Here is a 21316-nt window from a genome sequence, read left to right as displayed (position 1 = left end):
ACGATTAACCAGGAGTACCCAAGGAAGCATCCCATGAAATCCAGGGGTAGCTGGGACAAGGGGACAGAGGTGCCTGGCTAAGGAAAACACCGACTGGTAGGACAGGTGGGGTAGGAGGTAAGTATGAGAGTAATCACCATGTCCATGTCCCATCAGTAGATATGTTTATGGGCACGGTGCATGGTGAGCACAATGCCCATTGTACAAAAGAGACAAGGTGCACTGCTGGAGGGCCATTAGGATCACGACCATGCTGTGGCCATTGTCGCCATGGAGCAGGAGCACTTTGTTGTGGCTGGAGAGCTCGTTCCAGTAATACCAGTAGACCTGGACCTCCGGATACTGCAGCTACTTACGGTCTGGCAGCCAACCATATTGCTCCATGTGGAGTAACTCGCAGGGCACTGGGTCTGTAGCAGTGTGCGGTGTGATGAGCTTGGTGTCCAACAGGAGGTTGGCCATGGCTGCCTCAATAACTACATCCATAAGTTAGAGACTTCAGGAGCCACATCAAAGGCATAGAGGTCAATCTTCACAAACACTTTGCAACTCGCAAAGTGGTTCATTATGTCCTCTACCTAGGAAACAGGATAAGCATCTATGCCAGATTTTGTATTAATGGTTGTCTTGAAGTTCCCACAAATGCAAATGCACTGTTTGGTTTTTCTACACTGCTGATGGGAGTGGCCCATTGTTTATGGGAATGTTAGTGACAATACCCTCAATCTGCAGCCACTGAAGCTCCAACTCAAGTTTGTCTCTGAATATGAATGGAACATTTCTGACCTTAAAGAACTTAGTTGTAGCTGATGGAAAAAGAGCTACATGCGCCTCGAAATATGTGACATGTGAAGGGGGTTGCATGAACATTGAGCTAAATGTGGAAAAGAAGTCTTTTTATATAGGAGTTGGAGCCCAGTGACTTGATTGTGGGGGCAGGGTCATGGATTTCTAAGCCAAGAGCATTGAACAGATCCAGGTCCAAGAGACTGATGGCTCCAGGGATGTCGACGACCAAAATCCTGGCTGTGAGGACAGACAAACGGTACTGTATTTGGGAGTAAATTAACTGTTGTCCTTTATTATGTAATTGCTATAACTATGAAGTGGAATGTCAAAAGTTTGAAGGGGAAAGTCTGGCATGTAAAAATAAGAATGCCAGTATATGATGGTTTCTGAGTATCCTGTGTGTATCACCAGCTTTATGGTTACAATGTTGATGGCTACTGTGAATGACAGAGATTCCTCTGAGAGGAGAAGCGCAGACTGGACATAGAATACCTCAAGGAGCATATACACCCTGTCGTCCAACACCACATCTGAATGTTCCATACATGCACAGTCGATATTCATTTTGAGCACTGCTTTGCACACTCCAGCCCTATGTCCGGATTCCCCACAAGATGTGCAAGGTGCTGTTGGATCACCGACAATGGTACTGATGACTAATAAAACACTGGCAGCAGAAAGGGAGCTTTTGAGGGCAACGTCTGGCTGCTGAATCTTTTGCTGCATTGTGTGAATGTGACTTGGTTGATGGGCATGTCTTGGGCTGAGAATGGCTTGTTCATCAGGTGGCGAACACTTGTGATAGATCCTGTTGAGAGGCTGACGAAATGACAGACTGTTCAAAGCTCTGATAATGGGGGAACTCTTTTCTAAGGAACGCTCCTTGAGTTTTAGGAGATGTGTGCATAGTCCTTCATTGACTTTGTGCACGAGAAAAATGTCCAAGATCAGGGAAGCTGCATACGATTGGTTACACTGAAGATTACTACACCAGAAATAGCAGTCGTAAGGTGAACCCTGGATGCAAGTGTATCATTCACGGTAGGACTGTCAAATTTATGACAGCTGAAAAAATTGTGGAGCGTTCGGCACTTGAACCTCAGATTAAAAATATTGTACTAAACTGTACTTAAACCTGAGATAGGGCAGAGCTTGTAGCTCCAATTCCGAGTTAAGTTGTGGCAGGAGGTGGTAAACGTCTGGGCTTGCATTTGCCGAGAGGAGGCACACTGTTGGATGTCGTTTGTCATCTGTGATACTGTTGGCTAAGAAACGCTGCTCTGTATATCTGACATAGCTTTCCCATGGCTCGACCTTCTTTTCGAACAGGGGAAAGGGCGGGGGCGTCGTCTAGAAGCCCTAGATCATGGATTATATCCAAGGGAGTCGGTCTGAGAGCACTGGAAGCGACATGGAGAAGGCCATAAGTTGCTTGAATATGATTTCATATATATTGTGCCTCTACTGGAGCAGTAACAACACCTGGGCAGAGATTCCACCAGCTCTGTTATGCTGGAAACAACGCGACAGTAAGTTTAATTGAAAAAGGAAGAACACAACTCAAAACACTGCCTACCTCGGTTGGAGCACACATGTGAGACACTGGTTCGGGAAACAAAATATCTCGTGACCAATTGATGTGCCCGCGAAGGGTGACGTTAGAAAAATAAACCATGTAGGAAATGAATATGAGTTTAACGTACCATACATAAACAATCTTCTCTGACGGAAGTTAGTTTGGACCACAATAATTGAAACAATCCACCTTTTGACTATCTGAGGACTGAAGACCTGAAACTTTCATAGTAAATTGAAAGTTTCAAAATCCACAGACCATACACTAAGCATACCACAATCAAAGTCCAGAACGATAATGCAGAAGTTTAAGTGCTGAGAGGTCGAGCAAAAGTTAAAGTCTCGAACGAAGACACAGAAGTTCAAGTCCTGCATATAGCTAATGAAACATGTAGACAAATAGTACAAGGTCGAAATGCTGGTCATGTCTCTTCAGTGCAATGGCCGCAAATGGTGTAGTGGCACTATTTCTGTCGATGCATTATTGTAGACTGCCGTTTTTGCATGCCCCTATCATACCAGCTCGCCGTCATGGTGTTCGTAAAGTTATGAACCTCTTCTTTCACCTCGTCGTCGGAGCTGAATCGCTTTCCGGCCAAATGTTCTTTTAACTTAGCGAACAGGTGATAGTCACTGGGCGCCAAGTCAGGAGTATATGGTGGGTGGGTGATTATGTTCCACTGAAACTGTTGCAGGAGAGCAACGGTTTACCGAGCGATGTGTGGGCGATCGTTGTCATGGAGAATGTATACGCCCTTGCTCAACATTCCTCTTCTCCGGTTCTGAATTGTCCGTTTGTGTTTTTGCAGAGTCTCACAGCACCTGTCAGCGTTAATTGTGGTCCCAGCGATTCAGTTCCGACGACGAGGTGAAAGAAGATGTTCATAACTTTCTGAACAGCATGGCGGCGAGCTGGTATGATATGGACACACAAAAACTGCCACAGCGTCTACAAAAATGCATCGACAGTAATGGTGATTATGTCGAAAAATAGCTAAATTTTGAAGCAGTAAACTGATGTAAACCATTCTAGAAATAAACAAGTCTATGTGCTTATAAAAGAATAGGAGACCTTACGTTTGGGATTACCGTCGTATATAGGTAAAGTCCCGAGCTACTGGAAGAAAGCGCAGGTGACGCCTGTATATAAGAAGGGTAGAGGGACGGATCCTCAAAATAACAGACCAATATCCTTAACATCGGTTTGTTGCAGGATTCTCGAACATATTCTCAGTTCGAATATAATGAATTTCCTTGAGACAGAGAAGTTGCTGTCCATGCATCAGCACGGCTTTAGAAAGCATCGCTCCTGCGAAACGCAACTCGCCCTTTTTTCACATGACATCTTGCGAACCATGGATGAAGGGTATCAGACGTATGCCATATTCCTTGACTTCCGGAAAGCGTTTGACTCGGTGCCCCACTGCAGACTCCTAACTAAGGTACGAGCATATGGGATTGGTTCCCAAATATGTGAGTGGCTCGAAGACTTCTTTAGTAATAGAACCCAGTACGTTGTCCTCGATGGTGAGTGTACATCGGAGGTGAGGGTATCAACTGGAGTGCCCCAGCAAGTGTGGTAGGTCCGCTGTTGTTTTCTATCTACATAAATGATCTTTTGGATAGGGTGGATAGCAATGTGCGGCTGTTTGCTGATGATGCTGTGGAGTACGGGAAGGTGTCGTCGTTGAGTGCCTGTAGGAGGATACAAGATGACTTGGACAGGATTTGTGATTGGTGTACAGAATGGCAGCTAACTCTAAACACAGATAAATGTAAATAAATGCAGATGAATAGGAAAAAGAATCCCGTAATATTTGAATACTGCATTAGTAGTGTAGCGCTTGACACAGTCAGGTCGATTAAATATTTGGGCGTAACATTACAGATCGATATGAAGTGGGACAAGCATGTAATGGCAGTTGTGGGGAAGGCGGATAGTCATCTTCGGTTCACTGGTAGAATTTTGGGAAGATGTGGTTCATCTGTAAAGGAGACCGCTTATAAAACACTAATACGTCTTATTCCTGAGTACTGCTCGAGCGTTTGGGATCCCTATCAGGTCGGATTGAGGGAGGACATAGAAGCATTCAGAGGCGGGCTGCTAGATTTGTTACTGGTAGGTTTGATCATCGCGTGAGTGTCACGGAAATGCTTCAGGATCTCGGGCGGGATTCTCTGGAGGAAAGGAGGCGTTCTTTTCGTGAATCGCTACTGAGGAAATTTAGAGAACCAGCATTTGAGGCTGATTGCAGTACAATTTTACTACCGACAACTTACATTTCGCAGAAAGACCACAAAAATACGATAAGAGAGATTGGGGCTCGTACAGGGGCATATAGGCAGTCATTTTTCCCTCGTTCTGTTTGGGTGTGGAACAGGGAGAGAAGATGCTAGTTGTGGTACGAGGTACCCTCCGCCACGCATCGTATGGTGGATTGCGGAGTATGTATGTAGATGTAGATGTGGTTCGTACCCCCACAGCGACTGGTGCCTGACAGCCTGACAGTAAGAGATATGTGTGCCATGTTTCACTGAAATCGGTCCAGTGATTTAGGAGATGTGGAAAACGTGCACACACACTAACGCACGCATACTCACACGCACACTCACACACACATACACACAAACACACACACACACATACACACACAGGCGCGCGCGCATACGTCATGCATCGATTTTTATAATATGTACGTATAGCGTTTGTGATAGAATAGCCGTGAAACAAAAAAAGGAACATGGCAGTGTGTCACAGTGCAGATGTTTGTCCGTGACGAGCAGGTGCGGTTGACGCTGCACAACGCTTCGTTCGGCGACGGCTGGGGCGCCGCGGAGTGCGTGACGGAGGCGGACCCGCACACGGGGCGGCCGCAGTGCGTGCGCCAGGCTGACTCCGGCGTCGGAGGAGGCGTCAACTCCGGGCCCTGGCAGCGCGTGTCAGAGCTGCGCGTGTGGGAGGCGCCGTGGCGAGAGGTGCGCCTGCCGCGGCTCTGCCTGTGCGACAACAGCACGCTGTCCAGCACCGGCTCGCGCCACCTCGTCTTCCTCTCGTCCAGCCGCGTGCTCGAGGTCGCCTTCACGGTGCGCCCGCTGCGCGTCTACGACGACTTCACCAACATCTACTTCAGCGCCTCCTTCGAGATGGTCCGCGCCTCGCCCAGGGGCGCCGACTGCAGCCGCAGGCAGCGGCTCCGCGGCTCCGGCGGAGAGGTGAGCGGAGCTGGCACCACTGACGGCAGTCCGATTTTTCTAATACTTTATATTTTGGTACGTCAAGTTGAGAACTCGGGTATCATTCTCTCGATGCGGTCCAACGCAATTCTAAAAAATTCTCGAGAATATCGTCTTGGAAATTTACCTAACACTTTTAATAAGCTAAATTAAGGCATATTTCTCGACAAGCATTATGGCTCTCTCTACATCTACGTCTATATGGACACTCTGAAAATCACATTTAAGTGCCTGGCAGAGGGTTCATCGAACCACCTTCACAATTCTCTATTATTCCAATCTCGTATAGCGCGCGGAAAGAATGAACACCTATATCTTTCCGTAAGAGCTCTGATTTCCCTTATTTTATCATGGTCATCGTTCCGCCCTACGTAGGTCGGTGCCAACAAAATATTTTCGCATTCGGAGGAGAAAGTTGGTGATTGGAGTTTCGTGAGAAGATTCTGTCGCAATGAAAAACGCCTTTCTTTTAATGATTTCCAGCCCAAATCCTGTATCATTCCTGTGCCACTCGCTCCCATATTTCGCGATAATACAAACGTTTTGCCCTTCTTTGAACTTTTTCGATGTGCTCCGTCGGTCCTGTCTGGTAAAGATCCCACACCACGCAGCAGTATTCTAAAAGAGGACGGACAAGTGTAGTCTCCTTAGTAGGTCTGTTACATTTTCTAAGTGTCCTGCCAATAAAACGCAGTCTTTGGTTAGACTTCCCCATAACATTTTCTATGTGTTCCTTCCAACTGAAGTTGTTCGTAATTGTAATACCTAGATATGTAGTTGAATTTGCGGCTTTTAGATTAGACTGATTTATCGTGTAACCGAAGTTTATCGAGTTCCTTTTAGCACTCATCTGGATGACCTCTCACTTTTCGTTATTTAGGGTTAACTGCCACTTTTCAGAACATTCAGATATTTTTTTCTAAATCGTTTTGCAGTTTGTTTTGATCTTCTGATGACTTTGTTAGTCGATAAACGACAGCGTCATCTGCAAACAACCTACGACGGCTGCTCAGATTGTCTCCCAAATCGTTTATATAGATAAGGAACAGCAATGGACCTGTAACACTACCTTGGGAAACGCCAGAAATCAGTTCTGTTTTACCCGATGACTTTCCGTCACTTACTATGAACTGTGACCTCTCTGACAGGAAATCACAGATTCAGCCACATAACTGAGACGATATTCCATAAGCACGCAATTTCACTACGAGCCGCTTGTGTGGTACAGTGCAAAAGCCTTCCGGAGATCCATAAATACGGAATCGATCTGAAATCCCTTGTCAATAGCACTCAACACTCCATGTGAATAAAGAGCTGGTTGTGTTTCACAGGAACGATGTTATCTATACCCATGTTGACAGTGTGTCAGTAGACGGTTTCCTTCGAGGTAATTCATAATATTCGAACACAATATATGTTCTAAAATTGTGCTGCATATGGACGTTAACGATATGGGTCTGTAATTTAGTGGATTACTCCTACTACCTTTCTTGAATATTTAGTGTGACCTGTGCAACTTTCCAGTCTTTTGGTACGGATCTTTCGTCGAGCGAACGGTTGTATATGATTGTTAAGTATGGAGCTAATGCATCAGCATACTCCGAAAGGAACCTAATTGGTATACAGTCTGGACCAGAAGACTTGGTTTTATTAAGTGATTTAAGTTTCTTCACTACTACGAGCATATTTACTTCTACGTTACTCATGTTGGCATTTGTTCTCGATTCGAATTCTGGAATATTTACTTCGTCTTCTTTTGTGAAGGGATTTCGGAAGGCTGTGTTTAGTAACTCTGCTTTGGCAGCACTGTCTTCGATAGTATCTCCATTGCTATCGCGCAGAGAATGCATTGATTGTTTCTTGCCGCTAACATACTTCACAAACGACCAGAATCTCTTTAGATTTTCTGCCACGTTTCGAGACAACGTTTCGTTGTGGAAACTTGTAATTATCTCGCATTTAAGTCCGCGCTAAGTTTCGAGCTTCTGTAAAAGATCACTAATCTTGGGGATTTTGCGTCTGTTTAAATTTGGCATGTTTGTTTCGTTGTTTCTGCAACAGTGTTCTAACCCATTTGTGTACCAAGGAGGATCACCTCCGTCATTTGTTCGTTTATTAGGTATAAATCTCTCGATTGCTGCTGATACTCTTTCTTTGAATTTAAGTCACATCTGGCCTACACTTATATTATTAATTTGGAATGAGTGGAGATTGTCTCTCAGGTAGGCGTCAAGTGAATTTTTATCTGCTTTTTTGAACAGGTATATTTTTCAGATATTTTTCGAGGATTTGGTTCAAGATGGTTCAAATGGCTCTGAGCACTATGGGACTTAACTGCTGAGGTCATCAGTCCCCTAGAACTTAGAACTACTTAAACCTAACTAACCTATGGACATCACACACATCCACGCCCCAGGCAGGATTCGAACCTGCGACCGTAGCGGTCTCGTGGTTCCAGACTGTAGCGCTTAGAACCGCTCGGCCACTCCGGCCGGCGAGGATTTGGGGATTACAATATTCAATCTCGCTGAGACAACCCTGTGTTCACTAATCCCTGAATCAGTTTTGATGCTCGTTGTTAACTCAGGATTATTTGTTGCTAGGACGTGAAGTGTGTTTTCGTAATCGTTTGCTATTCGCGTGGTCTCATGAAGTAACTGCTCGAAGTAATTTTCAGAGAATGCGTTTAGCACAATTTCGGATGATACTTTATGCGTACCTCCGGAATTAAACATGTATTTTCGCCAACATATCGAGGATGAATTAAAGTCACCATCAACTATTACCGCATGAGTGGGGTATGTGTTTGAAATCAAATTCAAGTTTTCTTTGAGCCTTTCAACAACTGTATCATCTGATTTTGGAGGTCGGTAAACGGATCCAATTATTATTTTACTCCGGTTGCCAACAACGACCTCTGCCCATACTAACTCACAGGAAGTATCTACTTCAGTTTCGCGACAAGTTATACTACTTCTGACAGCAAGAAACACGCCACCGTCAACCGTGTTTAGCCTATCTTTGGTAGACAGTTGACTTGCCACGTGGGGGTCTGGATTTGATTCCCATAGGAATTAAAGTTTTAAACCAAATATCGGTAGCGCTCAAGACTGGTAATCGCTGCATTATTATTATTTTTACCCACAGTTCGAATACATACGTAATTGAAATATAAAATTGTTGAAATATATGCTCATTAACACATTTGCCATTGTTATAAAATATTCACGTTTGGGTGTTTTGAATTACATGTGCACAAAAATCCAGTATTCATTGGATACATAAACTCTTAATTGCCGATTGTTTTATAAAATATTGTTAATAAAGATTTTTTAATGAGAAAAAACATTGGCAATAAAATTTTTTCCATCTCTACCCATTTTCAGCTTCGCGGAGATGCTCGTAAATTACGCACCTTTATTAAAAATTTCATTTCGCTGCCATCGAACCCAACCCCCTATGTGCCGGCCGTGCACTCTACCACAGAGCCATGCTACTTATCAAAAAGGAACATGGTTTGGAAAACTTCAAATTTGATTTTGTCGAGAATTTTTCAGAGTTGCTACTAACTGCTTTTGGATATTGATATTTGAGTTCTGAACTTAACGTACCACAAATACAGAAAAATACAAAAATTCGGTTGTCACGTGGTCCCCCTTCTGACCCCTAACTTTGACGTCATATCAATGTTTTGCCACCTGTTAATGGCAACGTTCAATAGCTTTGCATTGTTGTTGAGTTCATCTAGCAACTCATGGGCAACTTCCATTTGCCGCTGTTTTTGTTCAACAGTTTTCAAGCCACATGTTTCATATCGAAAGAATGGAAGTAATTTCGTGGCATGATCCAGCTGACACGCCATCATCATCGGAGCGAGAGTCACGTGACAGGCCACGCGACTTTCAGCCTTATTGCATTCGTTTTATTGTTTCAACAGTACTAGTCCGGTTTTTTTCTAGCCACACCTCGTATATGACTCTTGCAATGTTAGAACGTGCGGACAGTCTCATTCTACACTCCTGGAAATTGAAATAAGAACACCGTGAATTCATTGTCCCAGGAAGGGGAAACTTTATTGACACATTCCTGGGGTCAGATACATCACATGATCACACTGACAGAACCACAGGCACATAGACACAGGCAACAGAGCATGCACAATGTCGGCACTAGTACAGTGTATATCCACCTTTCGCAGCAATGCTGGCTGCTATTCTCCCATGGAGACGATCGTAGAGATGCTGGATGTAGTCCTGTGGAACGGCTTGCCATGCCATTTCCACCTGGCGCCTCAGTTGGACCGGCGTTCGTGATGGACGTGCAGACCGCGTGAGACGACGCTTCATCCAGTCCCAAACATGCTCAATGGGGGACAGATCCGGAGATCTTGCTGGCCAGGGTAGTTGACTTACACCTTCTAGAGCACGTTGGGTGGCACGGGATACATGCGGACGTGCATTGTCCTGTTGGAACAGCAAGTTCCCTTGCCGGTCTAGGAATGGTAGAACGATGGGTTCGATGACGGTTTGGATGTACCGTGCACTGTTCAGTGTCCCCTCGACGATCACCAGTGGTGTACGGCCAGTGTAGGAGATCGCTCCCCACACCATGATGCCGGGTGTTGGCCCTGTGTGCCTCGGTCGTATGCAGTCCTGATTGTGGCGCTCACCTGCACGGCGCCAAACACGCATACGACCATCATTGGCACCAAGGCAGAAGCGACTCTCATCGCTGAAGACGACACGTCTCCATTCGTCCCTCCATTCACGCCTGTCGCGACACCACTGGAGGCGGGCTGCACGATGTTGGGGCGTGAGCGGAAGACGGCCTAACGGTGTGCGGGACCGTAGCCCAGCTTCATGGAGACGGTTGCGAATGGTCCTCGCCGATACCCCAGGAGCAACAGTGTCCCTAATTTGCTGGGAAGTGGCGGTGCGGTCCCCTACGGCACTGCGTAGGATCCTACGGTCTTGGCGTGCATCCGTGCATCGCTGCGGTCCGGTCCCAGGTCGACGGGCACGTGCACCTTCCGCCGACCACTGGCGACAACATCGATGTACTGTGGAGACCTCACGCCCCACGTGTTGAGCAATTCGGCGGTACGTCCACCCGGCCTCCCGCATGCCCACTATACACCCTCGCTCAAAGTCCGTCAACTGCACATACGGTTCACGTCCACGCTGTCGCGGCATGCTACCAGTGTTAAAGACTGCGATGGAGCTCCGTATGCCACGGCAAACTGGCTGACACTGACGGCGGCGGTGCACAAATGCTGCGCAGCTAGCGCCATTCGACGGCCAACACCGCAGTTCCTGGTGTGTCCGCTGTGCCGTGCGTGTGATCATTGCTTGTACAGCCCTCTCGCAGTGTCCGGAGCAAGTATGGTGGGTCTGACACACCGTTGTCAATGTGTTCTTTTTTCCATTTCCAGGAGTGTATGTGATCGACGGACCAGAAACAACACAAGGCCTTACACAAGTCTGCGCACCCGGTAGGAGCTCACAAAACTTCATTGGACTCATCCTGGTCCACCGTACACTTTGGCACAGTGAAGGATGTACTCCGCTGGAAGTTGTACATGGATTATGGAGAGGTTATTAATGCAGCAAGACGGTGGCTTCGACGTCGAGCAGTAGAGTGGTACCATGTAGGCATAGAGGCCTTCCCACTAAGGTGATGTAAGGCTGTCGCACTGAATGAAGACTACGTTCAAAAGCAGGGTTTTGTAACCAAAAGAGTAGGAAATAATATGATGTATAGGAATCAAGAATGAAACGAACCCGCTTTCAGAAAAAAAGTTTTGCAATACTTATTGAAAGCCTCTCGTATATCTGTATGGGCACTAACTTATCAATAAACATTTATTTAAGAATCGACTATTGCAGGTAGCCGCTCCATATTCAGGACTCTTCAGTCGAAACGGATTAAAAGAAACTGCATGGAATGTTTTTATGAAATACCTGGAATCACTTAAACTGGCAAAACAATCACAGTATACTTCCGTATACTGACAACAACTGCGAAGAGCTTTTCACACTACAGATGGTTCAAATGGCTCTGAGCACTATACGACTCAACTTCTGAGGTCATCAGTCGCCTAGAACTTAGAACTAATTAAACCTAACTAACCTAAGGACATCACACACATCCACGCCCGAGGCAGGATTCGAACCTGCGACCGTAGCGGTCACGCGGTTCCAGACTGAAGCGCCTTTAACCGCACGGCCACACCGGCCGGCACACTACAGATATTTAGTATATATCTACTATTAAACTACGTTCCTCAGTACAAAGTGTTACGAGGAAAGTCATATAGTTTTAATTATCACCTCGAAAAAAATTTTCAATTAATTTTATCTTTTTGTATATACAAGGGTAATCCGAAAAGTAAGGTCTGCTAGTTTTTGTAAGTACATAGACCTGTTTGTTTCTTCAATGGTTTACATCAGTTTCAGCTTGAACATTTAGCTATTTTTCGACATAATCACCATTTCTGGTGATTCATTTTTGTAGACGCTGTGGCAATTTCTGTGTATCTGTGTCATACAAGCTCACCGCCATGCTGTTCAGAAAGTTAAGAACATCTTATTTCACCTCGTCGTTGGAGCTGAATCGCTGGGACCACAATTAACGCTGACAGGTACTGTGAGACTCTGAAAAAACTCAAACGGGCAATTCAGAACCGGAGAAGAGGAATATTGAGCAAGGGCGCACACATTCTCCATGACAACGCTTGCCCACACATCGCTCGGTAAACCGCTGCTCTCCTGCAACAGTTTCAGTGGAACATAATCACCCACCCACCCTATAGTCCTGACTTGGCGCCCAGTGACTATCACCTGTTCCCTAGGTTTAAAAAATAAAAAAACAAAAAAAATAAAAACATTTGACCGGAAAGCGACTCAGCTCCGACGACATGGTGAAAGAAGAGGTTCATAACTTTCTGACAAGGGAACCTCCACATCGCATTTAGATATAATTTGGCACAGTGGATAGGCCTTGAAAAACTGAACACAGATCAATCGAGAAAACAGGAAGAAGTTGTGTGTAACTGTGAAAAAAATAAGCAAAATATACAAACTGAGTAGTCCATGTGCAACATAGGCAACATCAAGGAGAGTGCAAGCTTAAGAGCACCGTGGTCCCGTGGTTAGCCTGAGCAAGTGCGGAGCGAGAGGTCCTTGGTTCAAATCTTCCTGCGAGTGATAAATTTATTGTCTTTATTTTCGCAAAATTATGATCTGTCCGTTCTTCATTGATGTCTCTGTTCACTGTAATAAGTTTAGTGTCTGTGTTTTGCACCCGCACCGCAAAACCTTACGATTAGTAGACGAAAGGACGTGCCTCTCCAATGGGAACCGAAAACATTTGGTCGCATGGTCGTAGGTCAACCGATTCGTCCACAGGAAAACACGTCTGATATATTCTATACGACACTGGTGACTGCATGTGCGTCACATGACAGGAATATGTTATAGACCCACCTATCTTGTGCACTTGGCGAATGGGTAAAAAGATTCTTCTACCTTGCTCGATTTAGGTTTTCTTGTGAATGTGATAATCACTCCCAAAAAAGTGATGAAAGCATAAGAGTTTGTCACATAAACTGCAACAAATGAATGCAATAGTTTCACAGTCGCACAGTTTTCCCTGTGCTCTGTCAAAACATATGTTTTTAACGTTTTCAAATTTTTCCGTGTGTAGACCGTCAAATCCTGCATATGTCCAAGCAAATCTGAACGTGTCCTGGAATTTTGGAGAGCGAAGTTGATTATGTGTGAGTGCCTGAACTTTGATAATTGTCTGAAAAAAGAAAATTAAACTTTTCGCTTGAGGGAAGACTTGAACCAAGGACCTCTCGTTCCGCAGCTGCTCACGCTAACCACGGGACCACGGCACTGCTGTGCTCAAGAAGTCCTTGATGTTGCCTATCATCCACATGGACTACTCACTTGGTATTTTTGCTTTTTTTTCTCATAGTTCCACACAACTTCTTCCTGTTTTCTCGATTGATCTGTGTTCAGTTTCTCAAGGCCTATCCACTGTGCCAACTTATAACTAAATGTGAGGAGGGTGCGATGGGGAAGTTCCCTTGTGAGTAGCATGGTGGCAAGCTGATATGACATGGGCATACAAAAACTGCCACAACGTCTACAAAAATGCATCGACAGAAATGGTGATTATGTCGAAAAATATCTAAATGTTCAAGCTGTAAACTGATGTAAACCATTGGGAAATAAACAGGTCTATGTACTTATAAAAAATAGGAGACCATACTCTTGGGATTACCCTCTCATATCTGCAGTTCTTTTAGAAACTGAAACTCTCAGTCCACAGTATTGTAGCACGCTGCTAGAGTAAACAAAACAAATTGGCAAAGCCGTTGCAAAAATTAAACTAGAGGTTTCGAGGTGTTAATTAAAATTTTATCAGTTCCCCTCGAACTGTCCATAATTAACGCATGTGTTACTGCGGCTGGACACAAGTGGCTTGGTGTTTGGCAGGTGACGCTGGATGGGCGCTGCGAGGGCCTGCCGTGGCTGGTGGAGGCGCACGAGAACCGGTCGCTGTTCTTGCTGACGTGGGGCAGCTTCCTCCCGCTGGAGCCGTCCGCCCCCGCCGCCCCCGCTGTCCCCGCCGCCCCCGGCGCCACCGCCACGGCTAGCGCGCCCGAGAGCGCCCGCTGCCACACCCGCAACAGGCTGCTGCTGTACACGGGACGGCCCGCCAGGTATGTAGCACAGTGTATGCTGACGGACCGTGGGCGGAACGCCTCACATTGTCGTTCGTTATTCAGTAGCCGCAATTGATGGCCACGATCGCCAGTGGAGAACATGGAGGTAACTGCTACGTAGAAAGGCATCCTGCCCTATGAATGTGATGCTCTGTTGCCCCTGTGGATGACGGCGTTGGACACGGGTTTCCGTCCGCAGATTATTTTGCTCCTGGAACCTTCAAAAATGTCTTATATTTTCCGGGTACGAGAGAAAAATAAACTACTGATGAAAATCAAAAAGCCATCCACCAATTCAAGGGAGCATCGCATTCATGGAAGACAAGGCCTTAATACGCAGCAGCTAGCTTTATCTTCTCCACTGGAGATCGTGGAAATCAATTGTGATTATTGAATAACAAAGAACATCGCGGTATGTTCAGCCTGCGGACACGGTTCCTATTCTTCATTTGTTCCCTAAGAAGCTCTCTACAATCCCTCCCCAAGTCTGTTGCAACATTTCTGCTCCGGAGGAGTAGGCTCGAAGAACTTTTATTCCGAGGCTCCTCCTCCCCAATGTCATCCTGCATAGTGTTTAAAGTATACTGCACACAGGCAATAATGTATTGCTCGTATTGTTGTGTGCAGACAGAAGTATATTCTTTTCTCTATTCAAAGCTATAATCAATGAATTTCATATATCAGAATTGTATTAAGTTATTTAAGGAATAATGCATTCAAGTAGAAATGAACTATATTCTGTTTCAACTAACAAGTTACAAACATAAGTGTATTTCTCATGTGAAGCTAAAATTCATGTATTCCATGTATGAAGTGCTCAATCAGCATATAATCTGTATAATCTGTGCAAACATACAATAGCGCAAACCATTTCAGATGAGAATAGCTCGAGGTTGTACCGAGACCTTCTTATCTGAAATACTGGGTGATCAAAAAGTCAATAATAATTTGAAAAATTAATAAACCACGGAGTAATGCAGATAGAGAGGTAAAAATTGACACACATGCTTGGAATGATATGGGGTTTTATTAGAACCGAAAAAAGATGACAAAGTTATGCTAGACGCGTGACAGAACACTTGCGCGCGCGTTTGGCGATGATCGTGTGCTCAGCCGCCACTTTCGTCATGCTTGGCCTCCCAGGTCCCCAGACCTCAGTCCGTGCGATTATTGGCTTTGAGGTTACCTGAAGTCGCAAGTGTATCGTGATCCACCGACATCTCTAGGGATGCTGAAAGACAACATCCGACGCCAATGCCTCGCCATAACTCCGGACATGCTTTACAGTGCTGTTCACGACATTATTCCTAGACTACAGCTATTGTTGAGGAATGATGGTGGACATATTGAGAATTTCCTGTAAAGAACATTATCTTTGCTTTGTCTTACTGTGTTATGCTAATTATTGCTATTCTGATCAGATGAAGCTCCATCTCTCGGACATTTTTTGAACGTTTATATTTTTTTGGTTCTAATGAAACCCCATGTCATTCCAAGCATGTATGTCAGTTTGTACCTCTCTATCTACATTATTCCGTGATTTATTCAGTTTTCAAATTTATACTGACTTTTTGATCACCCAGTAGATAGAAATAGGTCATTACTAACCAATATGCTACTAAGACTGTATTACTCATCCAAATACAGCATTTCACTTCCCTCAATATATTACAAATTATTCTTAACCACGCTCATTGTGTTACTTTTCTTTTTTTTATTTTCCTTTGACATTTGCAAGGTATAAATTATATTGTCATCAACTAGGTAGTAACAAATTATATGGAACCATTTTAACAATAGTTAAGCATTCAGTTCAATGTAACCTCAGAGAAACCTTTATATATCATGTTCTTTATATTATTTTAAAAAAGCATTAAGAACTGTATACCAATAAGACAGTAACAATGAGAAGTCTTTGCTATCCGATTCAGAAGCATCCGATCCAATTTGCATTTCAAGGCGGTGGGTTACTCTGTACTGTTAATGAAATAAATAAATACACCCTGTACGTGAAGTAACCTTCGTTTTCAAACAGTCATAGACCCGCTTTCGTTATGGTTCGTTTGTAGCAAACTGATAAAGAGAAAATGGCGACTTTGCCTATAATGTACTGTTATAAGTTTCCGATAATGTACTAGCAAAATTTCTGAAAATTGCTAGTATAATGAGGTTTAAAAAATGCATTTCTCGTTATTACTATAAAATACTGTTTACAAATGATGTGGTGAATTTTCTAATGCTATCTTTACGCTAAGCATGCATATCTGAAGGAACTTTGCATCATATTTCTGATTGACACAGGCACTGCAATATCATGTTTATCCGCCGACAACGGGCAAGCGACTTTCAAGTAAAATATTTCTCCTTTACGGAAATATGCATAATTGATGAAAGAATACAGGATGTAGACACATGGCTGACGATATATGGAAGTTTGGGTAGCCGGCCGTTGTGGCCGAGCGGTTGTAGGCGCTTCAGTCTGGAAACGCACGACCGCTACGCTCGCAGGTTCGAATCCTGCCTGGGGCATCGATGTTTGTGATGTCCTTAGGTTAGTTAGGTTTAAGTTGTTCTAAGTTCTAGGGAACTGATGATCTCAGAAGTTAAGTCCCATAGTGCTCAGAGCTATTTGAACCTTTTTTTTTTTAAGTTTGGTTGTGGTCGTCAGTCATGTTCCGGTAGCAAAATGATAAGGCGACCGCTAGCGATAATCGGTAAATCCGAATTCGAGCCCCGGTCTGGTATAAATTTTCACTGTCGTCATTCTATTATGCAGCTAACCGTAGTATATATATATTATTGAATGACGTGGTTTACTGTATAGGCAAACACTGTATTATTATTGAAGCTAAAGATTTGCATGTCATTTTGTTCTAAATGATAACATTTCTTTTGCACCTCTGTTATAAATTCTAGTTTTTAAATTTCAGTTTTACCAAAGGGTTTAGCAACCAGAACACTGTTGAAGCCTTTAGAGTCGTCACCACGAAGGTAATGAGTGTATCGCACAACACGCAATTGACCTGTTAAGAATAGAGACTGCCCCTTTGCTTTGCATATTATCACTGAAACCTTCGAGGTTTTTATCACATTTCTGTCCATTTACTTTATTGTCAGACATTCATAGTCGAACACCTTTCCAGTATCTACAGAGGTGACAACTCCACTGAGCGATGTACGCCCTCTCTTCTGCCAGTAACCGTCCAATGCAGAAACAATATCAGTTAACTGACAAATATATACAGTTTCCCTCACTGCCCTCTGCACAGATGCTTCACTGAGTTCTGTTAGGGCATTATTCAAACGTTTATAATACCTCTCAGATTTGACAGGTGGCGTTAGGAGATCCATCACAGCACAGAATATCTCGACTACATTTCTTCCCTTCCCAGTACACTTCATGGAATAAGCAAGACTAATATTCACTTCACTGTCTTTTGTACGTGTTACGGGAGATGTCATTGTTCCTTTCATTACTTTATACACTTGACATTCCACTAGTTTTGCTGCATAGGCCTCTTCTCTTACTTACGTCCTCACTAATGGTAAGGGATTTTTCACTATTACAATATTTAATCTTGCAACAGACAAAACAATTCTGAAATCCTGCACTTACTAATTAAAATGTAACCCTTATTTTCACTATTTAGAACACCAAAACCTTGTTCATTTTCCGCAAGATGTATCAATCTGCGTTTTTAAGCACTGAAAGGCGAACTTTTAGACCGAACCTCACTTCGTTGCGGTGGATCAGTACCTTCATTTCTTTACGATTTCCAACAATATACTTGTGTAGATTACGGTAAAATTTACGATTACAACTGAAATTCTTCGTTTATGGCATTTTACGATGTAAAAATGTTTGAAATACGCAGAATCAGCAACAATTTTACAATACGTACATAAGCGAAAAACGTAGTAAATTGAAGTAGTCTGGTAGTGACAAAGAGATCGACTGCAGTAAATCGCTCCTCATAGTACCCCTGACATGTTCTTCAGGGATATTACACAAATGAATTGTTATGGAAACAGCGACACCAAAATTAAACAACGAGACACTGTAGGCAAGGTTAGTGTTCGACAATAGTGTGACAGCTAGGTATTCACGTGCGGCATCTGCTTCAGAACGGCGTTTAAACATTAAAAAGTTGAGGTACTACTCATAAAGTACGTACTTTTAGAATCAGGAAGAAACGCATAATTTAATTAAATTAAAATATTTCCAGTTTTTGGGCCCTCGTGACCTACAGTTCCCATTAATAACACAGGCACTGCCATTCCGCATTTATTCTCCAATACCAGGCACTCGACTGTCAATAAAAGGCGGCCGAGTCGCCGAGCGGTTCTAGGCGCCAGAGTCGGGAACCGCGCGACCGCTGCGGGAGCAGGTTCGAATCCTGCCTCGGGCATGGGTGTGTGTGATGTCCTTCGGTTAGTTAGGTTTAACTAGTTCTAAGTTCTAGGGGACTGATGACCTCAGAAGTTAAGTCTCATAGTGCTCAGAGCCATTTGAACCATTATTTTTTTTTTGTCAATAAAAATGTCCTATCTGGACGGGAATAGATGTAACGTACGAGTGCTGGTCGTGACACACGGACGTCGACATATGGAAGTGTTGGGTCTGGCCATGATTCATGCACGGATAGCCGAACCGGTTGAGGCAACTGCTAGCGTATATCGGGAAATCCGGATGAGAGTCCTGGCACAGCACAAAATTTTCATTGTTGTCATTCCATTATAGAGCCTTTTGTGGTTCATATTCACAACTGTGAATACATTTCCTGTATCTCTTGACGGCTATAATCGCTGCAGTGCCTGTTCCTTCGAACATGCAGGCATGTCTGAAGGAATATAGTATCGAACTTCTTAATAACACAGGTACTGCCATTTGGTATTAGGTTATTCGGCCTTCCGGCTTTCCAGGGACGTGGCAAAGTATGCATTGACAGCACTGTTTCGCCAGAGATCATTATACGGGGAGATATTCTCCTTGCGGCCTAGGTAGTTAGTTTCCCATATCCCCCTCTAACCAAAGCTAGACTGGTATGGGGTTCAGTTACACTACTGGCCATTAAAATTGCTACCCCACGAAGATGACGTGCTACAGACGCGAAATTTAACTGACAGGAAGATGATGCTGTGATATGCAAATGGTTAGATTTTCAGAGCATTCACACAAGGTTGGCGCCGGTGGCGACACCAACAACGTGATGACATGAGGAAAGTAGCGGTTTACTATATCGCGAGATTGCTGCTCGCGTTGGTCGAGATCCAATGACTGTTAAGCAGAATATGGAATCGGTGGTTTCAGGAGGGTAATACGGAACGGCGTGCTGGATCCCAACGGCCTCGTATCACTAGTAGTCGAGATGACAGGCATCTTAACCGCATGGCTAAAACTGATCGTGCAGCCACGTCTCGGTCCCTGAGTCAACAGATGGGGATGTTTGCAAGGCAACGACCATCTGCACTAACAGTTCGACGACGTTTGCAGCAGCATGGACTATAAGCTCGGAGACCGTGGCTGCGGTTACCCTTGACGCTGCATCACAGACAGGAACGCCTGCGATGGTGTACTCAACGATGAACCTGGGTGCACGAAGGGCAAAACGTCATTTTTTCTGATGAATCCAGGTTCTGTTTACAGCATCCGTGTTTGGCGAAATCGCGGTGAACGCACACTGGAAGCGTGTATTCGTCATCGCCATAATGGCGTATCACCCGGCGTGATGGTAAGGTGTACCATTGCTTACACGTCTCGGTCACCTGCTGTTCACATTGACGGCACTTTGAACAGTGGACGTTACATTTCAGATGTGTTACGACCCGTGGCTCTACCCTTCATTCGATCCCTGTGAAACCCTACATTTGTGCAGGATAATGCACGCCCGCATGTTGCAGGTCCTGTACGGGCCTTTCTGCATACAGAAAATGTTCGCCTGCTCCCCTGGCCAGCACATACTCCAGATCTCTCACCAATTGAAAACGTCTGGTCAATGGTGACCGAGCAACTGGCTCGTCACAATACGACAGTCACTACTCTTGAAGAACTGTTGTATCGTGTTGAAGCTGCATGGGCAACTGTACCTGTATACACGCCCTCCAAGCTCTGTTTGACTCAATGCCCAGGCGTATCAAGGCCGTTACTACGGCCAGAGTTGGTTGTTCTGGGTATTGATTTCTCAGGATCTGTGCACCCAAACTGCGTGAAAATGTAATCGCAAGTCAGTTCTAGTATAATATATTTGTCCAATGAATACCCGTGTATCATCTGCATTCCTTTTTGGTGTAGCAATTTTAATGGCCACTAGCGTAAAACGGGCACTGCCATTTCGCATTCATTCTCCAATCCGAGTCACTCGATTGTCAATAAAAGATAAAAGTCTGCTATCTGGGCGGGAATAGATGTAACGTACGAGTGCTGGTTGTGACACACGGACGTCGACATATGGAAATGTTGGGTCTGGCCATGATTCGTGCACCGATAGCCGAAGTGGTTAAGGAAACCGCTAGCGGATATCGGGAAATACGGATGCGAGTCCTGGCACAGCACTAACTTTCATTGTCGTCATTCCATTATACAGCCTTTGGTGGCTTATATTCGCAACTGTGAATACATTTCCTGTATTTTTTGACGGCTGTAATCGCTGCAGTGCCTGTTCCTTCGAACATGCAGGTATGTTTGAACTTCTTAATAACACAGGCACTGCTATTTAGTATTAGGTTATTCGGCCTTACGGCTTTCCAGGGAAGTGGGAGAATGTGCATTGTTACGACTGTTTCGCCAGAGACTATTTTAAAGGGTGATACTCATATTGCGGCCTATGTAGTTGGTTTCCCATATACCCCTCAAGCCAAAGTGAGAATGGTTTGGGGTTTACTTATATCATCCGACTAAAGGTACACTACATCGGCTGTCACAACAGTACGAAAGATGTCTATTGCTGACAGCTTTCACCAGATATATCTTCATCCTTATAACCT

At 44.4% G+C, this 21316-nt stretch overlaps 1 protein-coding gene across 1 annotated transcript in view; it reads left to right on the top strand.

The window, feature by feature from the left end:
* Window positions 1–21316, top strand: part of LOC126252209 (uncharacterized) — a 150766-nt gene that overhangs the window by 115489 nt on the left and 13961 nt on the right. The window contains exons 9-12 of the mRNA XM_049953080.1: window positions 5149–5581; window positions 5839–5860; window positions 14108–14206; window positions 14264–14329. Coding sequence (XP_049809037.1) covers window positions 5149–5581; window positions 5839–5860; window positions 14108–14206; window positions 14264–14329 — 620 coding nt within the window. The remainder of the gene's footprint in view (window positions 1–5148; window positions 5582–5838; window positions 5861–14107; window positions 14207–14263; window positions 14330–21316) is intronic.

The sequence above is a fragment of the Schistocerca nitens genome, chromosome 4 (assembly GCF_023898315.1).
Source record: "Schistocerca nitens isolate TAMUIC-IGC-003100 chromosome 4, iqSchNite1.1, whole genome shotgun sequence".
NCBI lineage: Eukaryota > Metazoa > Arthropoda > Insecta > Orthoptera > Acrididae > Schistocerca > Schistocerca nitens.
The sequence above is the reverse complement of the archived record's forward strand: the minus strand, read 5'-3'. Positions and strand labels throughout refer to the sequence as shown.